Here is a 23,642-nt window from a genome sequence, read left to right as displayed (position 1 = left end):
TTCTTGTCAACCCGTCACCCTACTGTGCAATAGAACACTAGACGTTACTCCTTCAATTCACCTGTCAACTCTCTTCGCCCTCCACCCCTCCCCCACACCCTATTGGAGGGCACCAGCAGCCCCTAGGATACAAGGTAAATGCTGCCAGTCCAGCATTTGTGCCAGTAAGCTTCCTGCTCAGCTGCCTCCCAAAGCAATGTTCCTTCTTTTCCCTGCTTCAGACTCAGTTTACTTAGACAACATAAGCCCCCCTCCTGTTGATTTTTTGCTAGGGTGAAGATTGCTGAATGAATAAAGAGAAAGATGCGACTCAGGCCCTAACAGTCAAACCTTCCTGCAGTGGTCAAGGCGTGGGGCTTGGGTTGTGTATTCAGTTGTGAACTTGCTATACACTCTCCACAGTGGGAGGGCAGGGATACGGTGTGCCATCTAGGCATGGCAGTGACTGTCCATAATACCAAGAATTGAGAGAAAGAGGCAGGAAGGAGACTGTAATGTCAAATCCAGATTGGGCAACAGCGAAACCTCTGAAGAAAAACAAAAATAATATTGTTTCCTGAAAATACCTTTGGCCTATAATTATGTTAATTGATGGAGAAGGGTCTTCAGTCCATTTGTTACTTTCATTGGTGAAATAAAGAAACTGGCTGGCCTTTTGATAGGCCAGCCCTTAGGTGGGTGGAGTAGACAAAACAGAATTCTGGGAGAAAGACAGCAGAGTCAGGCAGATGCCATGGAGCCAGCCGCTAGGTCAGACATGCTGAATCTTTCCCTGTAAGCCACGACACTGTGGTGATATAGATTACTAGATATGGGTTAAACGAATATGTAAGAGTTAGCCAATAAGAGGCTAGATATAATGGGCTAGGCAGTGTTTAAATGAATACAGTTTCTGTGTAAGTATTTCTGGGGTAAGCTAGCCATGCGGGAACCGGGCGGGACGAAAAGCAGGCCTGCTCGCCTCATCACTACAGTTAATGATGACAGTTGTAGATGGATTTTTCTTTGGGTGGGAAGCTCACCAAAACGTGACATAGAGACTTGTTATTAATTATGAGAGCTAGGCCTTAGCTTCAGCTTGTTTCTAACTAGCTCGTATAACTTAAATTAACCCATATTTTTAATCTATGTTCTTCCATGCGTTCATTACCTCATCTCCACTTTGTCCATCCTACTTCCTCCGTGTCTGGGGGCATCTTTCCCTTTTTCTTCTCCTGAGACCTCTCTGTCTCCAGAAGTCCCACCTGCCTAGCTATTGGTTGTTTAGCTTTTTAGTAAACCCATCACAATGGCACATCTTCACACAGTGTAGAGGAATATTCCACCACAGACAGCTGCTCCTGATAGGTTTTCTCCTGCTTTGCCTGCGTTCTTATCCTCTGGCACCCCTGAGGTGTGGGTATCACTACCGTTTATGGTTTTTATGGTCTTATCCACAATACATATTGTTTCACAGATGAGGAGACTAAAAGATGCAGTTCATGGTACAGGTCATAGATGATAGAAGGGATCTCTTGTGCTCATTCTTGCCATAGTGCCCAGATGCTTGATTTTTGTCAGTATTGCTGGGTTTGGAAAAATCATGTGCTTCGAGGAGGCCTTGGGAGATAAGAAAATCATCCACCCTGTTCCGTTGAGCAGCTTCAAATTGCATTGGAAAGGCCTAGGTCCGGGAAGCTGCTTCAGTTGGTTAGGTGATTTGCCGTACAACCATGGGGACTTGAATTCAGATCCTCAGCCCTGTGGAAAATCTGGGCACAGCAGCACATTCCTGAAAGCCCAGTGGTTGGTGTGGGCAGCACAGGAGAGTGCCCAGAGCTCACTGGCGAGCCTAGTGGATCCATGAGCTTCAGAGTCAGTGAGAAAGCCTCCAAGAAAAACCAGTGGGGCATGATTAAGAATACCTGACATCCACTTCTGACCTCAGCTTGTGCATACGCACGCGTGCACACACACATACATGTGCATATGCATGAACACATGTATACACATACACAAAAAGTTCTAAAAACGCTCTATGGCTCTACTTATATATAATCTGGTTATTTGATAATGTTTATTGTGATATTTGGCAAAGCGTAGTTGTTTGTATTCAACAAGACTAGCCAGAAGGCAAAGGCTGACGCTCTTCCTGGGTCCTGAGTAAAGCTTCGTGGTATGACGAAATAAGAAAGACCTCCTAACACAGTGGTTCTCAACCCTCCTAGTAGTGAGAACTTTAATACAGTTTCTTGTGTTGTGGTGACCCACAACCATAAAATTATTTTCATTGCTACTTCATAACTGTAACGTTGCTACCGTGATGAATTGTAATGTAGATATCTGATATGCACGGTATCAATATGTGACCCCTGTAAAAGGGTCATTCACCCCTAAAGGAGTCGTGACCCATAGGTTGAGAACTGTTGTTCTAGAACCTTCAGCAAGCTATTAAATCCATCCATTCATCCATCCATCTACCCATTCTTTCAAGGAATATTTATTGTGTTTCTGCAACATGACAATTGACTTTCATTGGTCTATTATTGGATAAAACCCGAGAGTCAGATATTCGGATGTAAACCTGATAGATCCACAAAGTGATAGAGAAATGATCATCTGACCCTACCTCTCCACGCTTCCCGGATTGAAAGGGGGTGTGAATCTTCCTCAGGCCCTCCCTATTCCTTCCTATGTCTCTCTATCTTATTCTGGGCTCACCAAAACCTCTGTGATTAACTCTGGCCAGCTGAATGTTGGCTCTGCCCTCCAATTCAAGGCTTAACTTTATTGGTAGTCTCAAAAAGGTCAGAGTGCAATCAAAAGATCCCACAACAGCCAGTCTCTGTTGGAAATTATCTGAAATTTTAAAGACTATTTTGGCTGTTCGTGGAGGATGAGCCAGAGGAGACTTGAGGCAGAGGAACAAACTGGTAGAGTGTGGTTGGATCTCAGGAAGCAGACAGAAGTGTCCTGGACTAAAGAGAACAGAGGAAATATACATATTCAAAAGCACCTGTTGGGACTTGAACTGGTAGAAATTATTTAATATATCAGCTATGAGGGTTGAGATGAGTAAATATATCAAGAATGGCTGTCAGGACTTCCCTATGAATGGGGGAGTACAAGCCGTCTACATCTCCCGACACAGGAAGTTTAGTAGAGGAAATCGCTTGCTTGCACTTGGGGCTGACTTGAAGCACTGTATGATTTAGTGAGCTCTGCTTTGCGTTTCCTGCATAGGCAAGTAGTTAGGTAGATTTAGGTCTGATTTCTGTGCATTTCAAGTACAAAGAAGAGTCAGGGTTAAAAGTACAGTCTGGGAAGTTACCAGCCTCTAGACAGTATTTGTAGCTACAGAACAGGATAGGCTCTCGCTTCTGAGACTTAAACCATATGGGGAATTAAAATACAAGACCAAAACTCGGACATGACAGAGGGGAGAGGCAGTGACAGTGAAGCGTGCAAGTGTGTGCTGTGCCCACAGTCTGTGTGCATGATGGAAGTGTCGGGTCAGATTCTACTAATTCAAAACCACAATTATGAAGTTCACGGCTACTACTGAATGAGTTGGTTAGATAATTGAACAACTAATTGCAAGTTGATGTTTTTAATATATTAGTAATTATACAAAAAAAACTGTCAAATTTCAAGTTGAAAGATAAAAAAAGTCAGGCTGGATTAATATGTGTATGTGCACACACATGTATACACATCCCACTTTATATATTTTAGGCCACAGAAAATGTGACCGGGAAAGAAATGACAAATGTTTTCCATATGATGTTAACTACAGGAGAGCTAATATACCAGCCCTAATAGCACATGCTGCTTTCATTTGTCATTACCAGAGATAAAACAGTCCTACCATAAGATCAGAAAGCTCACGCAACAGGAAGCCATAACTATACTAATTTTATATGGAGAAAAATTTCAAACAATGGAAAACAAAAGCTGGCAGAATTACAAGGAGAGGTGTTTAGCTGGAGATTTGAACACTAATAGAAGCCACAAGAAAAATCAGTACGAGTAAAAGATTTGAGCTGTGAACAAACACGGCCCAAGTAATGTATGCAGAACACTTCAACATGTGCTCGCTCTTTCCAACTGGGATATCCTAAAAGGTAGTCAGCCTAAAAATTATGACCTATAAGCAAACTCATCATATATCACAGAATTTCAGTTATGCTGAATATATCCTATGACTGCAGTGAAACCAAGTTAGGAACTAGTAGAAAAATGATAACTACAAAACTTTCATATCATTGGAAATGAAACTTCCTGTTACTTATCATAAAAAATGCTTGACCATGATCTCACAATGGAAATAAAGAATTTTTTTTAAATTTTTCTATAAAACAGTATACCAAAATGTGTGGAATACAGCTGATGGTATTTAGATGGAATGGGACTTTCTTAAATACCCATGTTCTAAAATAGGAGAAGCTGAAGAATTGTCACCCATGAATCTATACCAAGAAAATCCTAACCTCAAGAATGCAGCAGAGAAGACAAACTATTAAATGCTAATTTTAATTAAGTAAATGCACCCAGAAAAATTCAATTAAAGCAAAGTTGATTTTTGAAGAGCTTGATAATTCTGTAACCCATTGGGTAGGTAGACTGCTCAAGAAAAAAAGAGGAGGTGTGGAGAAGAGCCTTGCTAATACTAGGAATGGGAAAGAGGAACATCACACAGAAAGATCAGGAATTTGAGGCACTTAAAAGCTAGTGGGAGGCTGTGCAAATGACATGGGCAAACGCCTTGGAAACTAAGAAACTGACACGGGAACTAATAGAATATAGAGTTGTCTCCAGGACAGCTTTGGAAGTTAAAGGATGGTGTGCGTGAATCACAGGGCTCTCGATTGGCCTTTGTTTGACTTCTGATGACTGACTGTAACTGGCATTGGAATCAATAGAGAGAGTGCAGAGTAGCTCTAGGGATTCCTGTATCCTAGTCCGCACCAACTGTCACAGCCTAGAGTCATCTGAGAGGAAAACATCAACTGAGAAATGCTGCATTGGGTTTGTCGATGGACTGTCTTGATTGGTAATTGATGTAGGTGGCCCTAGCCCACTGTGGGGAGTAACATTCCCGGGCCTGGAAATAAGGGAACTGAACCTGAGCATGAGTGAGCCAGCTCACATGGTTCCTGCCTCCAGGTTCCTGTCTTGAGTTTCCACCTTGTCTTCCCTCTATGATGGAGCCTGGCCTGAAAGTGTAAACCAAAATAACCCTTTCCTTCCCTCACAGCAGCAACAGAATGAACTAGAACACTTCATGGGGAAGTGACTAATCTACATGATCAAGGCCATTGGAATCGTTTGGTAAATTTCCAGGCCTTAGTTGCCATGTGAAATACAGAGGATGAGGCAGAGCCCCTGGCATGGGTAGATCCCTAGAAGACGGATGGAAGAGTTAGCATCCAGTGTAAAGAAGCAGCTGTACCACAGGCAGAACATTCACCATGTTCCTTGTCCATTAAGAATGTCACATCAACCTGAAGATACATTCAAACTACTGGAATGAGTGTATAAAAAAGATATGTGACATCCTGTTAGAGGCCCAGCATAGAAACCTGACAGCATTGTCCTATAATATTTATCAAGTAATAAAGCATAGCTGCCCTTGCCCATGGTTGCCCACACTAATTTTCATAATGTTTCGGAGGTAGCTTTTTCCTTGAGTTTAGAATGCCTGAAATGGGGCTGAGGGTCTAGAGCGGTAGTGGAGCTCTTATCTGGCAGGAACAAGGCCCAGAGATCTACTAATGCCCTACTAATTAATTAGTGTGTTGTATGAAAGATAAATATCTTCAATACACAGAGATACTTTACAATTATAATTACTTTTCAATTTTAAAAACATAAATAGCCACAAATTTTAAATGGGATCAGAATGTGAAGAGAAAAAAATGTTTCTGGTTGGATAATACTCTTGTACACTGTGGAGATTTCTCAAATGCTGATTGGTCAGTAACTAGACAGAAAGTAAAAGTGGGGCAACCAAACTAGGAGAATTCTGGGAAGAGAAAAAGCAGAGACACAGTCACCAGACAGATGCAGAGGAAGCAAGATGAGAATACCTTACTGAGAAAAGGCACCAAGCCATGTGGCTAAACATAGTTAAGAAGTATGGGCTAATTTAAGTTGTAAAAGCTGGTTAATAATAAGCCTGAGCAATAGGCCAAACAGTTTATAATTAATATAAGCTTCTATGTTTTTATTTGGGACTGAATGGCTATGGGGTTGGGCGGGACAGAAACTTCTGTCCACATATGCATAGGAAGAATAGAAAAAAATAGAATCAACATTTATGTTTAAGCTTTGGTTGACTTGTCTCCTTGTCCTATCAAAACCCTCTTTTTAAGCCTACCCAGCACTAGGAATCCCCTCACTTTCCTCTGTGTTTTATATCTCTTCACTGAAGACCTCCCTCTTCCCCAGTTCCATGGCTCTCGTCCTGATCCCTGATCTCTATGGGCACTCATTCCAACTTAAACATATAAATTTAAAAATGTAAAGCTAATATTTACATAGGAGAAAGAATATATTGCCTTTGCTTTCTGGGCCTAGGTTACCTTACTCAGTATGATATTTTCCAGCTCCATAAATTTTCTCACTGATTCTATAATTTCACCTTTGTTTAGTGACAAGCAGTGTTCTGTTGTGTCTATCTGCCACATCTTCGTTATCCCAGTCACCAGCTGGTTGACATCTATGTCCTTGCTGTTGTGAACAGAACAGCGATAACGTGCATATCCTCCAAACTCTGTCACACGAGTCCTTTGGGTGTGTAGCCAGTAGTGGTGTAGCTGGGTCATAGGGTAGTTCTATTTTTAGCTTTTGGAGATGCCCTGACACACAACAGTCTGCATTCCCTCCAACAGGGAAGAAGGGACAACTGCTCTCCACAGTCTCACTAGCACTGGTTGCCACCTGTCTTCTTGACAGCAGCTATTCTGACTGGTATGAAATGAAATCTCAAAGAAACTTGAATTTGCATTTCCCTGTTGGCAAAAATGTAGAACAAATTTTAAAGTGTTTATTGAACATTCATAGCTCTTCCTTTGAGAACTCTGTTCTTTTCCACGGTTATTTCTTTTGTTCATGTTGAATTTCTTGAGTTCTTTGTGTGTTCTCGACATCAGTCCCCTATTAGCGAATGCAGGCTTATCACCCATTCCATAGGCTGTCTCTTTACCTGGTGGATGATTTCCTTGGCAGAGCAGAAGCTTTCTGTTTCATGATGTCCTACTTGTCAGTTGTCAGCCTTACTTCTGGAATGGCTGGAATCTTGTTTAAAGACTCCTTAGACCTATATCTTTTCTGCCGTTTCTTTTGAGAATGCAATTTAATTGTAATGTTTCCATCTTTCCTTTCTTCCCTCTAAATCCTTTCACGTGCTTCTCCCCCCTCCCCCATCTCCTTCAAACGCATGGACTCCTTTTTAATTAGTAGTGCATGCATATAGTATTTGCATATACATGTATATCCCTAAAGATAACCTATTGAGCCCATTGTACCCATAACTTGTAAAGTGTGCCCTACCTTTTCCTCAAGCAGTTTCAGACTTTCTGGCTGCATGCTGAGATCTTTGGTTCACCTGGAGTTGACTTTTGCGCAGGATGAGAGGTAAAGATTTAGTTTCATTCTCTTGCATATAAACATCCATTCCCCCCACAGTTTGTTGAAGAGTCTATCTTTTCATCAGTGTGTATTATTTAAAAAAATCATTGAAATGAGGTTTTCAAAGGCTCTTCCATTTAAAAAGACAAAAATGGGCTGGCATGGTGTCTCAGCGGGTAGCAGTGCTTGCTGCCAAGGCTGATGTCCTGACCTCGATCCGTGGGAGTCGCGTGATGCAGCAGAAGGAAAGAACTGACTTCTGCAAATTGTATCTGACCTCTGCACACCTGCCACGTAAACATACAGAGCAACTAGATGACTGTGATCAAAGAATTCAAGATAAAAATGAAGATGAAGAATTATTTTATGTACTTCTGATTTGGATGTACTTGCTTTTGGATAATTTAACCTATAGGTTTTGTTTCCTCCTTCATAAACATGTGTGTGAGTGTGTGTGTGAGTGTGTGTGTGTGTGCACATGCACACATGTACATATGCATGTGCATATGTGTGATATGTGTGTACATAAACTGATATAAAGCAATTTCTTTCTATTCAAAGATCCTCATAGCAAGCCCAGGAATAAATAATGGGAAATCAGTAGGATCTGAGACCAGACACCACTTTGAGTGAACTGGTGGGTGTGAAAGCTGGAGAAACCTGTACCCACACCAGCCTGAGCACAAATCTGACTAGTGAGCCCCTTGAATCTTCCTAATTGCCTGGAACTCTTTGTCCTGCAGGGCTGGTTCCCAGGCAGTTAAATTACCAGAGTCAACATGGCAGCCGATGGTAGCAAATCACCTTCCCTGTCATTTTCCTGCTCATTCAAATAACTACGCTGTCAGGTCTGGGAAGTCACCTAGAAGCCTTCCGATGAGATTTGCAAACACTCAGTTGTCACTTGGATGTGACATGTGGCATAAGAAGAGAACATTGTGTTCAGATGTTTTCCTTGTGCTGTTTAAGTTTTGGTATTTGAGTTGAAAAGAAAAATCAAAGACTTTTGGGGTCTTATAACTGCTGGGGACTCTTAAAAGGTGAAGTTTTTCTTTTTCTTTTTCTCATTTTTCTAATATAATCAAATACGTGGTCACAGCATTGAAAAAAGTAACCATACAGCTAATATTCCCCCGTTAACATTTTCTCATATGCCAGTTGCTCTTTTCTTCTGCATATGCCATCCACCTGTCTATGTATTTTTGGCAGGTAGGTGCCACAAAACAACTTAAACTAAAGGAAATTACTTGCCTCTGATTGAAAAGAGATTGGAGTCTATAGACAATTCTGCATGTTACCTTAGAGATGGGTGAACAGGCTAGCGTTCAGCTGCGTTTGGAAAGGAATGTTTGTGCCCCAGCAGGTTGCAGAGAAGTCGCTGGTTTCCCTGGTTTTTGTGTGGTGAGTGAGCAACAGAAAAGCAGCAACCAAAACATGGGAACATGCTCAAACTGTGACACTAATGGTGGACGCATAGGCTGTGTTGCGTGTACAAGTGTGTAAGAGTTGCATTCCTCTGAGTACTGTTGCTAGGAAAATAATTTAGGAAATACAATGTAAATATTGACTCAAATGCTGTATATAGGCTGCACTTATATAACTACTTAATCAGTACTATTGCTTATTTGAAATTCTAATTCAACCCGAAGCTTCATTTTATTCTCCTTCATCTGGCAGTCTTGGTCTGGGTGTAAGCAGAGCACAGGTGAGCCATGACAGGTACCCAGCCATAAGTAGCCAAGAAAATAGGAGCTCTAGTCACAGAAGGAGACTCCAAACCCATGCTCACTGTCTGCTCAGGACACTTAGCAGAATGACCTCGATTACTGCAGAGCATGTCTGGAAGGGCAGGTTAGAATTAGAAGTTATACATTAATAACTTTTTTTCTTTCCCTGCCACCCATAGAAATATTTTTATTTACCTATCCTGTGACATGAAATGTGATGGATACAATGCATTACTCATGCATATTTTCTGAGGTGAAAATAACAGCTACCTCTGGTATTTGTACAGAATTGTGGAGTCTGGTCATTTCTTTACCTAATCCCCTCACTATTTTTATTCTTCAAACATTTGGAAGGAAATTTGCGAGTAATAAATTTAGGGGACTCTCCTGAGCCATGCCAGGCTACCTCACACACGCTCTGTTCATCACTTCATCAGTAACAACAGCTTTGCCGTGCTCAGGTTTTCCTCTTATTTTTATTTGGGGTATCACAGCTGTCAACTTTCAGTAGACTGTAAGATAAATTCTTTCTCAACCCTTTTCCATCTAAAGGATGCTTTGCAACCAGGATCGCATTCTTCAAAATGGGGAATTGAAGAAAGAGAAATTCAAAGTTGGAAAAAATGGCCGCCAGAACCTATGGCTAAGTTAGTTTAGTCTGATATTTGCCCTCCTACCAATAGTGAGCCTGGATTTTGGAAGCAGGTGATGCCCCCCTCATCCCTTGCCTTGTAGAAAATAGTTTATGAAGACTGTACTCAGAAGTTGTATTTTGTTGAAGATCAAGTATTTCCCATGGTGTAATTCTCCCTTTATATCACCTGGTAATATTTAAATTTTATTGACTTAAAGCAGAAGGCTTATAGGTTAGTTTGGGGAAAATATATTTTTCCAATACAAAGGTAATTCCTTCTGGAGACTGGGAAATAGTAGCTTACATCTTGACTAAAGACTTTTATTTTAAAATTTAAAAAGAGTTCCACAAAATATTAGACCAAATGGGAAACTTGTGAAAACAAATACAGAATTTGGTCGCTGTGGTTTCTGTTAATTTCCATCAGGGCCCTCTGAAGCATTTCTTAGAAATCACCTGTTTTAAGTAAAGAAAATCCCTCAATAGTTTAGTGATGTTATATTTAATCCTATGCCTCTAAAATATGATTATTGCAACATGGAATCGGTAGATAAATAGATGAGAGATAGAGAGATAGATAGAGAGATAGATAGATAGATGATAGATAGAAGATAGATAGATAGATAGATAATAAAATCATTTATGCTGCTTTTACTCAAAACCTTTGTGAACAAGTATCTTATAGCCACACATCACATGTGGCGTGGCTTATGCCTCACAAGAATTCATTTGTAAAAACAGTGGAAGCTGAGAACTCTGAGACGAAGGCACCAGAAGACTTGGTGTCTATCAGGAAGCCACCTCCTGGCTCATAGATACCACGAGTGTCCACACAGGGTGCTAGAGAGGACATTCTTCTATAAGAACACAACTCGATTTGTTTCTGACCCCATTCAGACGAGGCACCCACCACCCCAGTCCCTTCTATACCTCCCTGAGAAATGTTGACTCTCACATAGTGGTCATGGAAACCAGAAATGGTTCAAGTTCTCTCTTTCTCCTCAGTGGTTGTTTCCTGGAAATAATTTCTCACTTTCTACATAGACAGCCAAGAGGGAACTGGATGAAAGGACCACAGTTTACAGTGTCCCTCTCTGGGAGGTGTGTGGCAGGGAACTCTAGTCCAGAACAGCCCTTCACTGAGAGGAAGCAGGACACCAACAGCTCTGGGAAGAGCAGGGAGTTCAGCAGGTTCTTGACTTTGGATTATTACTTGACCTGGATTGAAGGTGTCTCTATTTCCCTTCATAAGACAAATTCATATGTTCTCATTCTTCTCCATGAAGTCTCCTCTCCTTATCTCACATGTGATTTCATTTTTACCCTTGGCAGCTTCACAGAGTGTTTCAATCTCCCCGTCCTTGTCCTGTCGTGTGTGTGTGTGTGTGTGTATGTGTGTGTAAGATTAATAGGAACTCAGAGCTAATGGGCACTGGGTGGGTTTGTAAGAAACCTGGGCACCAAGCCACCAAGAATTTAGCTGTCCACAGCTGTCAGGAGAAATCCCCATTCACTGGATACAAGGTTGGCTGAAAGGAACACAGGGAAGAAAACCTTTTTACTTCCCTTTCCACAAATCTGTGAGAAGTTGATAAAGAAAGCAATTCCTATCTCATTTGCAGTGGAACACAACATTCTTGAAAGAAGAATAATGTTGAAACTATTGGTTTTCAAAGGAAGGAACAATCGAAATGTCAACATTTGGGAGTTTTATTTAAGTCATGTTAGTAAGTACTGTCTAACTGTCTGATGTCTCCTTTTGTTATGAATTTTGGCTTGGAATGGAACCAGCGTTGAAGTTTAATTTAACCATGCTTCCCAAATACAAAGGCTTGTTCTTCTATCTCATTTCCTTCACAGTACTGGGGCCTTTGCTGCTTGTTAGGTCTACTCTGATCTTAATGGAGGTCACAAGCGATTGCCTACAGCCATAGACAGAGAAGAGATGCTCACATTCATTCAATCGTTCCATTAGTCTGATGTTTCTTTTCATGTCTATTGGACTCCTAAAGCCATCATTGTGCTCCCTCCTTGAGTTAATGAGCAAAACCTAGACTTGGAAGATATATCATCTTCTCCTTCCTTCCTCCCATCCCTCTGCTCCTCATCCCTCACCCTTATTCTTTCTTATTTTCTTTTGACCTTTAGTTAAGGATATTAAATCTCTTATAATAAGTTTCACACATTACCACTTGTAAGAGAAAAGTCTCTATAGTTATTAGAAAAGATTGTCATGTGATTCTGGTCATGATGCAAGCAGAGCCCTGACATGGCAGTCAAGACCTGGGGTCTGGGCTGTGGATGTAGCTCAGTGCCCAATGTTTGCTTACCACATGCAAGACAGTGGATTGGACCCCAAGCACTGCAAAAAAGAGAAGAGGAGAGTAAGGGTTGGAGGTATTTGCCACTGTCGCGTCAGGCAAGTCATATCCTTCCCCTGAGAATCATACTCTTGCACTTGTCTTAGATATAAAGCTGAGAAATGAGCTAATTCTTCCATCCAAATTCTAACCAGACCTGAGCCTGTTTAGTTCCTAAGATCAGACCAGGCATGCCCAGGGCAGCATAGCCATACAAAATGAGCTAATTCTCCATAATTCTTTGATGTCTTTTTCATTTAAAGCACCATGTGAGCATAGCAGTTTTAGTAAGACAGTTGTGACTGTTAGCTTGTAGTAATCAAGCTTGAATGGCATTAAACACGCATTTAAAGATTAAAATCTAACGAGTCTCCCTTCTAACAGGGGAGTATAATGGCAATGCACGTATTGCAGTTCCCACCACAGTTTTCCCCAGTAAAATTAAATTCATCTACCCCAAATTGCACAGATATAAAATCTTTTCATTTGTAAATAGCACCTAAAATTTTATTAGTTCCTGGAAGAATCTGTGTTTTGGTTAGAAGAACAAAATTACTTTCAATCCTTTTCACAAACACAGATTCATTTGTCCTCGGTTTCCTGGTCTTTGTTACCATTAAAAATTACATGACATAATCCCTGCATGTTAGCATTTTGATTTGTCCAATTCACCCCAACAGCTTCTGCGACCTCCATTGGCGGGATATGGTGTGTGAAGTCTGTTTTCTTTTTTTAATCAGCTGTTGGTAGGCTTTTCAAATATTTTATTTTTCAACCGGGCAATGGTGGCGCACGCCTTTAATCCCAGCACTCGGGAGGCAGAGGCAGGTGGATCTCTGTGAGTTTGAGACCAGCCTGGTCTACAGAGCTAGTTCCAGGACAGGCTCCAAAGCCACAGAGAAACCCTGTCTCGAAAAAAAAGAAAAAAAAATTATTTTTCAATTTTTCGAGATTTTGCTTTTTTTATAGTTTCTCTCAGTTTGATTTTGGTTCTCTCTAGAACTACCATGATTGGATTATGGACAGAGCAATAGTGGCTTCTCTGGTTACTTTGGCTAAAAACCTGTCACAAACAATTTAAAGAAATAGAGATTTATTGAAAGATTTATTGGGGCTGATAGTTTTGGGGGACACAGTCTATCAAGGCGGGGCAGGACGGCCACGGGAACAGGTGACCATCTTGTCACATTACGTCAACAGTCAGGAAGCAGCAAGGTAACAGGAAGTGAAGCAGATTATAAAATTTTAATACCCATCCTCAGTGATCCACTTCCTCCAACAAGTCTCCTCCTCTTAAAGGTTCTACCAACTTCCTACACAGGGTCACCAACTGGGGACCAAGTGTTTATACACATTGTCCTAACCGGAGACACTTCACATTCAAATCACATCAAATATCTCTGTCAAACTCTGCCATTTCTTACTTGGTGCTTTAGTTACCATCTTTTCCCCTTCATAAATTTCCTGCTTTGGAGGGAATTTCTTTTTTTTTCCCTGAGATTTTCATTGAGATGTTAGTTGACCCAAAATAGTTCTGTCATGCACTGACTTTTCAATCAGAGTTTTAGTCTCTCAGTGTCCTGGGTTGTCAATTTTCACATAATCAGAACATTTGGATCCGTGCTTGTTTCCAGTGCTGTCAGTCAAACAGTTGATTGCTTCTACTGAATTTTTAAGATTCCAAATCATGAGCACACCTTTAATCTCAGGACTCGGGAGGCCAATGCAGGTGTTGCCTGTCAAGAGCTGCGTAGTGAGACCCCGTCTCAAAAAAAAAAAAAAAAAAAAAAAAAAAAAAGCAAAACAGAACCCCGGGATTTTTAACTGAGAAGAAAGGTTAGTTTTGGCTTTCAGTTTGGTGGTTTAAATCCAGAGTCTAAGTCTCCTGCTCTAAAATGAGGAGTGAAGGCTAGAGCTAAGCTTCTTATCTCAGGGTGTCCAGGAGGCAAGGAAGGGCTCCCACAATCCCTTCACGTGGCCAAATATCTTCCGTTAGCCTCACGTCTCAGAGATTCCATCAGCTCCTAGTAGCTGCACAGGGCAATGGCCAATTTTTACCATGGAAGCCTGGGAGTTCTAAGTGTTTTATTCTTAGATTCGTTTTTATTGTTTTAAAATTGCTCTGATTAATGTCCCAGTGAATGCTTGCCTCTTCCATTAATCTGAGAAAGGTAAGCTGTGTGACTTTGCTACTTGGGGAGCATCTAAACTGTTGAAGTATGAAATAATAATTAGAGCATGGCTTTATGCGGGAGGAAGAATATCCTAGTGGTCAGGAAAACATGTAAGAAGGAAGAGACAGCTCCTAAAAATTGCCCTTGTAAGTCCAAATCATAAAAAAAAGACACTTTCATGAGTCACCTAAAAATTGCTCATTGTGATTTCAGGATATTTGAAGAGATGTTGGAACTGCAGTGAGCTCTTCAGTTTCACTGTAGATGTGTATACATGTATTGTGTACATACATGTGTGTATATGTGTGTATGAATGAGTGGTACATAGGTATGTGAGTACGTGTGTGCATATTTGTGTATAAATGTGTATACATATGTCTGGTAAGTATGTGTGTGTGTCCATACATATGTGAATGTGTGTGAATACTTGTGTATGAATATGTGTGCATGCTCATGTATGTACATATATATGTATGTGTTTGTGTACATGTGTGTATGTGACATAAGTGCCATGGTGTAAGTGTACAGGCCAGAGATCAATCTCGGATGTTGGGGCTCACACTTCACTTTGTTTGAAACAGGGTCTCCTGCTACTCTGTGTCAGGTGAGCTGGCCCATAGCTTTCAGGGAGTCTCCTGTTTCTACCTCTCATCTTACTATGGAAGCACTGGAATTGTGATGTGAGATGCTGTGTTTGACTTGAGTTGGGTTCTGGGATTTCAAACTCAGGCTGTTAGCTTGTGTGACGAATACTTTGTCCACTGAGCCATCTCCGTTGAACAGGATCCACTCTTTCCACAACTGGGGTGTTAACTGATACTTTCCATGTTTCTGCCTCCCCCTTACTGAATGTATTGAAAGCAGAGATGTGTAATCATGGGGACACTTACTCTTCAGTGTTCCCCATTAGCCTTCAAGCCAATGAATTCCCTACGTGTGAAGTAAACTGATTAAGCCATACTGGGTAACAAAAGTGAAGCTTATAGGAGCAGACCGACTATGGCCCTTTTCTGAAGAGAGGACGGATTAATAAGATAGAATCTGCCACAGACCCGGCTCTCGGAGAACATCTGAAAGATTTTCCAGAAAACTATAATGACTGATGAAACACACGCTGATACATGTTGGTTCAAAAGCCAGAGACAAATGTGTTTTTGTAATGCTATTTGGGACCCAAATATACTTGAGAAAACATGTTAGAAACGGGAAATGAAGGACAGAGAATTTTGAATATGACTGTAGGATTAGCAGGGGCACAGGGTCAGGCGCGCGCGCACACACACACACACACACACACACACACCCAGATGATGATGACCTCCTGTGCTGATATTCAAATTCTGCTGTGCCTGGTGGCTCCTCCCCTGGGATCTATCACTCTTCCATGGCTCTTCTTTCAGGACGGCTAAAAGCTAAGGACCACACACCTTTGTTTTCAGAGTGAAAATCGGAAGAAAGGCTAAGCTGTTCCACTCTCAGAGGACATCTGTCAGGGTGCTCCTGTCCCCACGGATCCTTCATCCTTGTCTCACGGAGACAAGAGGCATGGTTTGCGTTTTCCCTAGTGAGAGGTCAAATTCATGGTGTAAATCACATCCCTCTTTTCGAATATCCCAGCAGCGTCCTTATTGTGCAGTGTTGTGTGTTCCTGGTAATCACGATTCTGACAAGGAAATGTGTCCGAGAGATGGCCTCCCCATTAGCACTGAGTGTCTGAGGACAGAATCGCTTAGTTCACTAAATACGTACATGGAAGTCTGCTCTTTGAAGAGAATTGACTTTAATACATTTAAACGCCCTTGAATCAGAATGAACTAATGCTGTCAATGCATTTGGGATTGCAATGCTTCAAGACATGACCGTGGATTATATACACCACATTCTGATTAAAGCAATTGGTCACATTCAGCTCTTGGGGTGGGTTTTGGTTCCCCCGTTCTTTGAATTTCATGACAGTGTTGGTGGCAGTTTACTGCTCTGGGTCCCATCCCATTAAGACCTGGATAATCATGGTTGGAATTAAGAACTATTAAGTAAAGGGCAAGAAGAGGCTAAATCTAAACTACACGATTAATATGGTAGGTGGGGAAGTGAAGACAATGGAAAGAGCAGATGAATGAAATAAGGTATAGGAAACATCAGCAGATTGGTTTCCTACTGGGACAGGTGTAATGGTGAATTGACATTCTTTTAGAAATTGCAAAATTTTATTACCATTATTCCATAATAATGAGAAGAGGGTGTGTACTATTCCTACCTCACCAATAGCCAGAGGGAATGGGGTTTTCGTGCTGATCTGGGCAATTTAGAAGCCATGGTCTTGCCACGATGTACAGAGCCTCCTCTGCATAAACACGAGCAAATCCTTTTTCTTCTTTTAGGGTGGGGAACAAAGTAGCATCATGAGAGCCTTCACCACCCCAGCCTCATGCAAATACCTGGCTTCCCCAAGTCTCCACTGTAGTCAGTAAGCCTATGGGTGCTTGTAGATGTCTGATTGCCAGTGGAAGCAGGGTCTGGGAGTGGAGACTGACTGGTGTCTGCTTGCCCTCCTAGGAGCTGAGGTGACATACATGAACATGACCGCCTACAACAAGGGCCGGCTGCAATCGTCCTTCTGGATTGTGGACAAGCAGCATGTGTACATCGGCAGCGCAGGTTTGGACTGGCGGTCCCTTGGACAGGTAATCGTTCCATCATCTCTAAACTTAACAGCTGTGGCCCTCAATATGCCTGCCTCCAGAGAGCACTCAGACACCTATGGCTTTTTTTTTTTAAATTTGGTATGCCAAGGACAGCCCCAAGGGGCTAGGAATTCTCTGTGGCACATGGGAAAAGCTGGCATCAGGTGGGATAACTGGAACTGGGAGATCGTATTAGTACGGTCTGCTTTGCCTATGTAGCTGTGTGCCTCTCAGATGCCACTCTTTCCTCTGTCTTCTTAAACCACTCTCTCTCCTGCCCACTCTCTCCACCTGGTTCTCATGTTGTGTAGTGAGACAGGAAAGCATGCTCGGCTACAGAACTGGCAAGCATGTTCAGGGACAGAACAGACAAGACACTAAGGTACAGACGAAATGAGCAGCGTGCAAAAAACAAGCCAGCAACCCAACTGTTTTCCTCCACACTAAAGAGATGGCATACAGCTAAAAGAAAACTTACCAGGTTTGTTATTGCTACATTAAGGAGGAGGTGAAGAGAAGACACCATCTGGAAAGCAGGAGGGTTTTAGGAATCTGTCACATGACCGTTTACCATCCCTGTAGCTTCCCTGTACCAACTGCCACTCACCCAGGACTTCTTTCTCATTTGCATCTAGCCCTTCCTCCTCTTCTCCACACCTGAGCACAAACACTGCCTCCTGCCTGACCCATCTTTCCCACACCACCCTCAGTTTGGGTGCCATGTTACTGTATGTGAGGGGACCAATAAAGAAACTACCAACATGGCTGGTTCATGATTGGGGAAGGTTTTTACTGTGCATCAGCGAGAGAAAGTATCTGAAGGCATCTGGAAGAGTCCAGAGTAGAGAAAAAAAAAAGAAGAGGACTGGCCATGGCTGGGGTTATCTGTGTGAGAATGGAGAGTAATGGGGAGAGCCCAGTAGAGATAGCAAGGAAGGGAAATAGTGAGAATAGCGGGGGTGGGGTAAAAACCTTGCCGATGAAGAAAGCAGGACCTGAGGTTAGAAGGGCCAGGAAGCAGGTGTGGCAGCTTTGAATGTATAGGTGGTACCTATGAATAGGAACAGAGGGAGCCTGGAGGCAGGTATGAACTTTGATATACTGATAGGTGCTACAGATATATGTCAGTGAAGAGCCGTGTGTCCCTTTTAAGCATAGGCAAGGGACACATAGCTTTTGGTAGAGGGGAACCTGGTTCACAGGTTCCCGAAGAACCATGGCTGTTATCTAACAGCCAGACATCCTTCTATAGCTTGAATTGAGCCTAGACTGACGTTTCTGGGCTCTTCCTAACCCTAACAGATACTCTACACCACGTCACAGTCATTGAGTGTTCCTCTTAAACAACGTGAACCTTCCGAGAGTCATGTTCAGCTTAGGCCATCAACTTTCCATTCTGTGAAGATTTCTAGGGAAATCCACTATTGCTAATAATGACCTTCTTTAATCTATGCCAAGTGAAAGAAATGAAAGAGCTGTTCTTTCAGCTCCCGTGCGTTGTGGGCCTTCTCTGCCTGGCTTCTAGCTAAGCACAGGAAGCTTGTAAATAATTCTGCCGTCTCCTCATTCTACAACAAAAGAGACTCCATAGGTCAGCTTGAGGTCATGTGACCTTCTAGGAGCTGGTGAAGTTGAAATTCAAACCTACCCTTTAATGCTGAACTTTTCACTTTTATTTGACCTTCAATTTCTAAAATTAAGCCACACTTAGCAAATAATAATAATAATTTTTCCATTACTTTGTTGGGGTGAGAAAAATGAGCAACCCAATTCTTTCCAAAGTCCTGTTCACTTCCAACCAATAGCAAGGCCTTGGTGATGTGATGTGGTGGCCATGGAATGACATCTAACTGTAACTCATGACTGAAGCTCTGCAATCTCCCTCCATCCCTGGGTTGAATTTCAAAGACCAGGAGGGTGTGTGTGTGTGTGTTTACTTCTGTATTCCTCACCTCCTATTGTTCCTTTAAGGACTCCTTAGGTTTCCTGTCCACATGGAGTCCTTAGGGAAGAAAGAGAACACCCCTCCATCCTTCCCTCTTCCTGAGCATCTCCAGACCCCAGGGAGGAAAGGAAAACTGCAGCAGGAACAAAGGGAACAAAAGGCCAGCCAGAGAGGGAGGCTGAAAAGCAAGCTCACAGCAGTCTCCAAATGCTCTGGAGGCGGGAAGCTGAAAAGGGAGAAGCTGGGGAGGGAAATATGAAAATCAGTCCTTTAGAAAAAGTTACATGTATAATCTTTGAACAAACCTTCTTAGCTCGGAGTTGAAAGGTGGGATTCAATAGGTCCATTGACATCAAGAACCTGGCAAGTCTGGAGAAGAGAGAGATTAAAAAAGCATTCTTTAATACGGTTGCAGCAAACAAGAATAGGCTGAATTTAAACCCTGAGCATGAACACATTTTCATCTTAGCCACTTTTTTTTTGTGTGTGAAAGGATTAAAAGGTACATGTGTAGATAAGTCGGCTTTTGGACAGGGGAATGTGAGAACAGTGAAAGCTGGGCCCCAGTGAGGAAGATCCCAAAACTTAAGCAACCTGCCCAGACCTTCTGCAGCATGGGCAGAGAACCACTCGACCTATCCAGACCTTCTAAAGTGTGGGCAGGGAACCACATGACTTACTCAGACCTTCTGCAGCGTGGGCAGGGAACCATGTGACCTACACAGACCTTCTGCAGCATAGGCAGAGAACCACATGACCTAACTAGACTTTATACAGCATGGGCAGGGAACCATGTGGCCAGCCCAGGATCTATGTGATAGGTCGGATTTTAAGTTTTAGTCTCGGAGCTGGAAATGTATCTAACAGTGACTCATTTTTTAAGGTGTATGTTGTGGCATGTTATTTCAAGGACGTGGCCTTGGTCATTGTTGGGGAACAAACTTACACTTAAGCTTGAGAAAGTATAGGTTTTCTTTAAAAGTCTCTTCACTGTGGGATTCCACAGAGTCTGGGATATGCAAATGTACTCTGAGAGGGTGGGGAGGATGCAGCACTCACTCATCACCCCTGGTTGACTCTGAAACACTCTTCATGATGAATTTTCTAGATCCTTGGGGCCTACGCATAGGGACACTAAGGCAGGATCCAGCTTTGGAGGCTGCTAGGTCATTTACCTCTGACCTACAGAGAGCTGACCTCTGTAACTGAAGGGGTTTTATAGCCCCAAATTCCAGCAACTAAAAATCAAAAATAGTCATTAAAAATCACTTTTAAATTGGTTATAGGGAGATTTCCCCCCCTCGTCATTATTCCATAAATAGCACAGCATAGCGCCAGCTACCTATACAGCCTTTCCAGAGCATTCTCCGTGTGCTGAGGATTGCTAGTAAACTCCAGAAGAATAGGGATGGACTGTGTAAACACTGTGGCATTTCATGCGAGGGACCTGAACATCTGTGGGCTCTCGTATCTCACAAGAACTCACCTCTCCTCTTAGTTCTGCCTCTCTGCAGAACTCTGACTGATAGAGATGGTGAATAAGAACTGGAAGAAAGATTTGATGGGAGAGAGCTGGCAGAGTAATGTCCCTGAGACTAGTGGGCCGTGAGGGACGAGCCAGAGTGAGCAGGTGGCACGGTTCCCAGCACCTGGAACTGGGCCACTAGGAGAGGACAACACTGTCAACAAAGACAGTCTGTCATCAGAGGGTAGTCCTGATGTCCAGTGGACTGCTGGAATAGAAAAAAACAGTAAGGAGATGGACCGGTGCGGTTGTTTATAGTGGGAACACTTACTGACCCTAAAGATGCTGCTGTCTCCAGCAATGACCATTTGATGGACATTGGCATAAGTCACAGTCCTTCACCAAGTCCCATCACTGTTTTCGGATGCCCCTGTGGCCTGGAATTAATGAAAAAGTCACTGAGACCTAGCCAGTCTCTGAGCTCCTCTTCTGTGCATTTCACAGTGTGTGTGTAGTGTGTATGTGTGTACACATGTACACGTGTGTGTCAGAGGACAGAGGTCAGCTGCATGTGTTATTTGCTAGAATGGCATCCACCAGCACCAACCACCCCTGGAGACAAGGTCTCCCCTATTTATCTGGAGTTTGCCAGTTAGACTAGTCCTGAGAATCCACCTATCTCTGCCTTCCCTGCGCTAGGATTACAAGCACATGCTACCGTGGCTGGCTTTTTATAAAGCAGATTCTGAATGATTAGAGATGGCACTGGGGTCCTTCGTGACTACACAGCAAGCAATTCACTGACTGATCCATCTTCCCAGCCCTTGAGTCTGCTTTCTTCCCTGTTTGTACTCATTCAAAGAGAAAGTCAGAGGCAGAGTGCTAAAGCCCCATTGAGTTTGCAGTGGGCAAGAGTCATGGTGCAGGCCGCTCTGCCTTTCCTATTTGGTGCTAGCGCTGAGCTGATGTTTTTCTTAAAATTTACAGGCTTCTGGAGGCGTGTTTTAGCTCCTAGGGAAGGGGTGCACCTGCGATTCGGGGAACTAGTTATCAAGACCAAAATGTAAATGAAAAGGCAAAAGGCAATTCAACTGCAAATACAGCAGGGAATAATTAATACTCCTTAGAAAACATTTAACAAAGGAAAGCAAATAATTAACTCTTCTTTATTGGTTTAGAACTTACCTGTACAGCTCAGAAAGGCCGGGTTTTTTTTGTTTGCATGTACATTGTAAAGTGAATGAGGAGGTGGAAGTCCCTGCTTTTAATACAATATATGTATTAGGAGACTGTTTTCAATAACAAAGGCATGCAATTTTTTCTGCAATTTCTATAGCGGCAGTTCTGAAAATAATATTATTCAAAGCACCATAAATAAATCTTTTCTTCTCATCTCCTATGGGAACCATTCTTACAAAGTCACTGAATTGTCTCCTGCCTACGTTTTTGTGGTGACACAGGGGAACAAGAGATCATTTTTGCCTTTCTCCTGCCTTCCTTGCAAAAGCAACAGTCAGAGCATCATTTCTGAGTCAAATTTACTTCTGAGCTTGTCTTCAGTGTCTTGTCCACCTTCACTTTCTCCATCTGTCCTAACTAGCAGGTCACCCGAGGTCTCCTAATAGGACTTGTCTTGAGATGTCTGTCCCGGTCATTTTTTTTAAAAATTATGTTGTTCACTATTATTTTGTGTGGGGTGGATCATGTGTGCCATGGTGTGTGTGTGTGTGTGTGTATGTGTGCGTGCACGCTTGCATGCGTGCATCTGTCTGTCTAGGTCAGAGGTAAACTTCATGTGATCAGTTCTCTTCTTCCATCTTTCATGGGTTCCTGGGATGGATCTTGGTTCCTTGGGCTCAAGCTGTGAAGCAGCAAGAACCTTTACCTGCAGGGCCATCTTGTTGCCCCTTGATCATTTCTTCCCTAGATACATTCCACTGGGTTAAATGTTCTGCTACATTATGATTCCCTTGAGTTGTTCTGCCTCTCATCAACCAAGCTCTGGGCTGTTGCTGGCTTTCCCACTCACCAGTCTCACTGTTCACATTGGTTGTTTCCTAAGCTGTCGTTCTGCAGTGAAACGCAGAGGTTGATGTCAGAATGGAAACTGACGTCTTTTTCTTGTTCTTGTAACTCTATGGCCCTGGGCGAGTTGTGCCACCTCCTTGAGTTTTCGTTTTATCATCTCTACAGCTGAACTAACAATAATGCTCTATGAAGTTGCTAGGGAACCGAATGAGTTTTTCCTGGCAGCACACCTGAAGCAGGAGGACTGTCAATAAACTGTGGTCATTGAGCAGATGCCAAGGAAACAGGCCAACAAGGGATGTTGGTATTAATGCCTGTTTCATGTCACCAATGATGGTGCCACTGATCTCTCTCACAAACACAATAGCTTTTTTAACATCATAATATGGGGATCAGTGGAACCATAGGGGCGTGACCCACTGTGAGTCACTGAAGGCTTGAATGTCCTGCCAGAGAGCTTTGTTTTTTAGTTAGTATCAAAGGCAATGCCCAGATGATTAAGCAAAGTGAAACAAATAGAGAAAATAGAGCTGAAGCCACAGTTTGGGGAAAGTAGACTTGGGTTTTCACACAAGTTAGGCCAGTGCTCACAGGAAGTTGAGGGGGAGTGTGGTCGCAATAGAGGAAAGTTTCAAGTGGGCTCTGGATGTCGAGGGTGTGTTGTATACACTTTGTTGTTGTTTTGTCGGAAGCAAAGACAGAAGCAAAGGAAAAGAGAAATCACTGCTCAGGCTCAACACACTGGTGCTGATTGCTAAAAACAATGGCTCCTGGCAAGGACTGTGGCAGCCAGTAGAGCCCTGACTGGCTGCTGCCGGTTGTAGGTCAGAGTTCCAACTTTACATGTGGCCTGGCTGTCTTCCAGCTATCTATTCAAGATCAGAGGATGGGTGACAACTGCCTCTTAAGTGCTCACCCCACCCACTGCCTCCCTATAAATTGGTTTTTTGGTCCCTGGGTATGCAGGAGCCCATACTGAGAGCCACCATAGACGTCCCCTGAATGTGCTTATTG

The 23,642-nt window shown here is 42.6% G+C and overlaps 1 protein-coding gene across 4 annotated transcripts in view; it reads left to right on the top strand.

Annotated features, from left to right (window-relative positions):
• Positions 1–23,642, top strand: part of Pld5 (phospholipase D family member 5) — a 324,256-nt gene that overhangs the window by 217,469 nt on the left and 83,145 nt on the right. For all 4 annotated transcript variants that reach the window (XM_041635445.1, XM_041635448.1, XM_041635446.1 and 1 more), the window contains exon 5: positions 17,063–17,190. In XM_041635445.1, coding sequence (XP_041491379.1) covers positions 17,063–17,190 — 128 coding nt within the window. The remainder of the gene's footprint in view (positions 1–17,062; positions 17,191–23,642) is intronic.

The sequence above is a fragment of the Microtus oregoni genome, unplaced genomic scaffold, assembly GCF_018167655.1.
Source record: "Microtus oregoni isolate MIOR12 unplaced genomic scaffold, Mior012 000047F_ref0000412, whole genome shotgun sequence".
Lineage (NCBI taxonomy): Eukaryota > Metazoa > Chordata > Mammalia > Rodentia > Cricetidae > Microtus > Microtus oregoni.
This window is presented reverse-complemented; position numbering and strand designations above follow the sequence as displayed.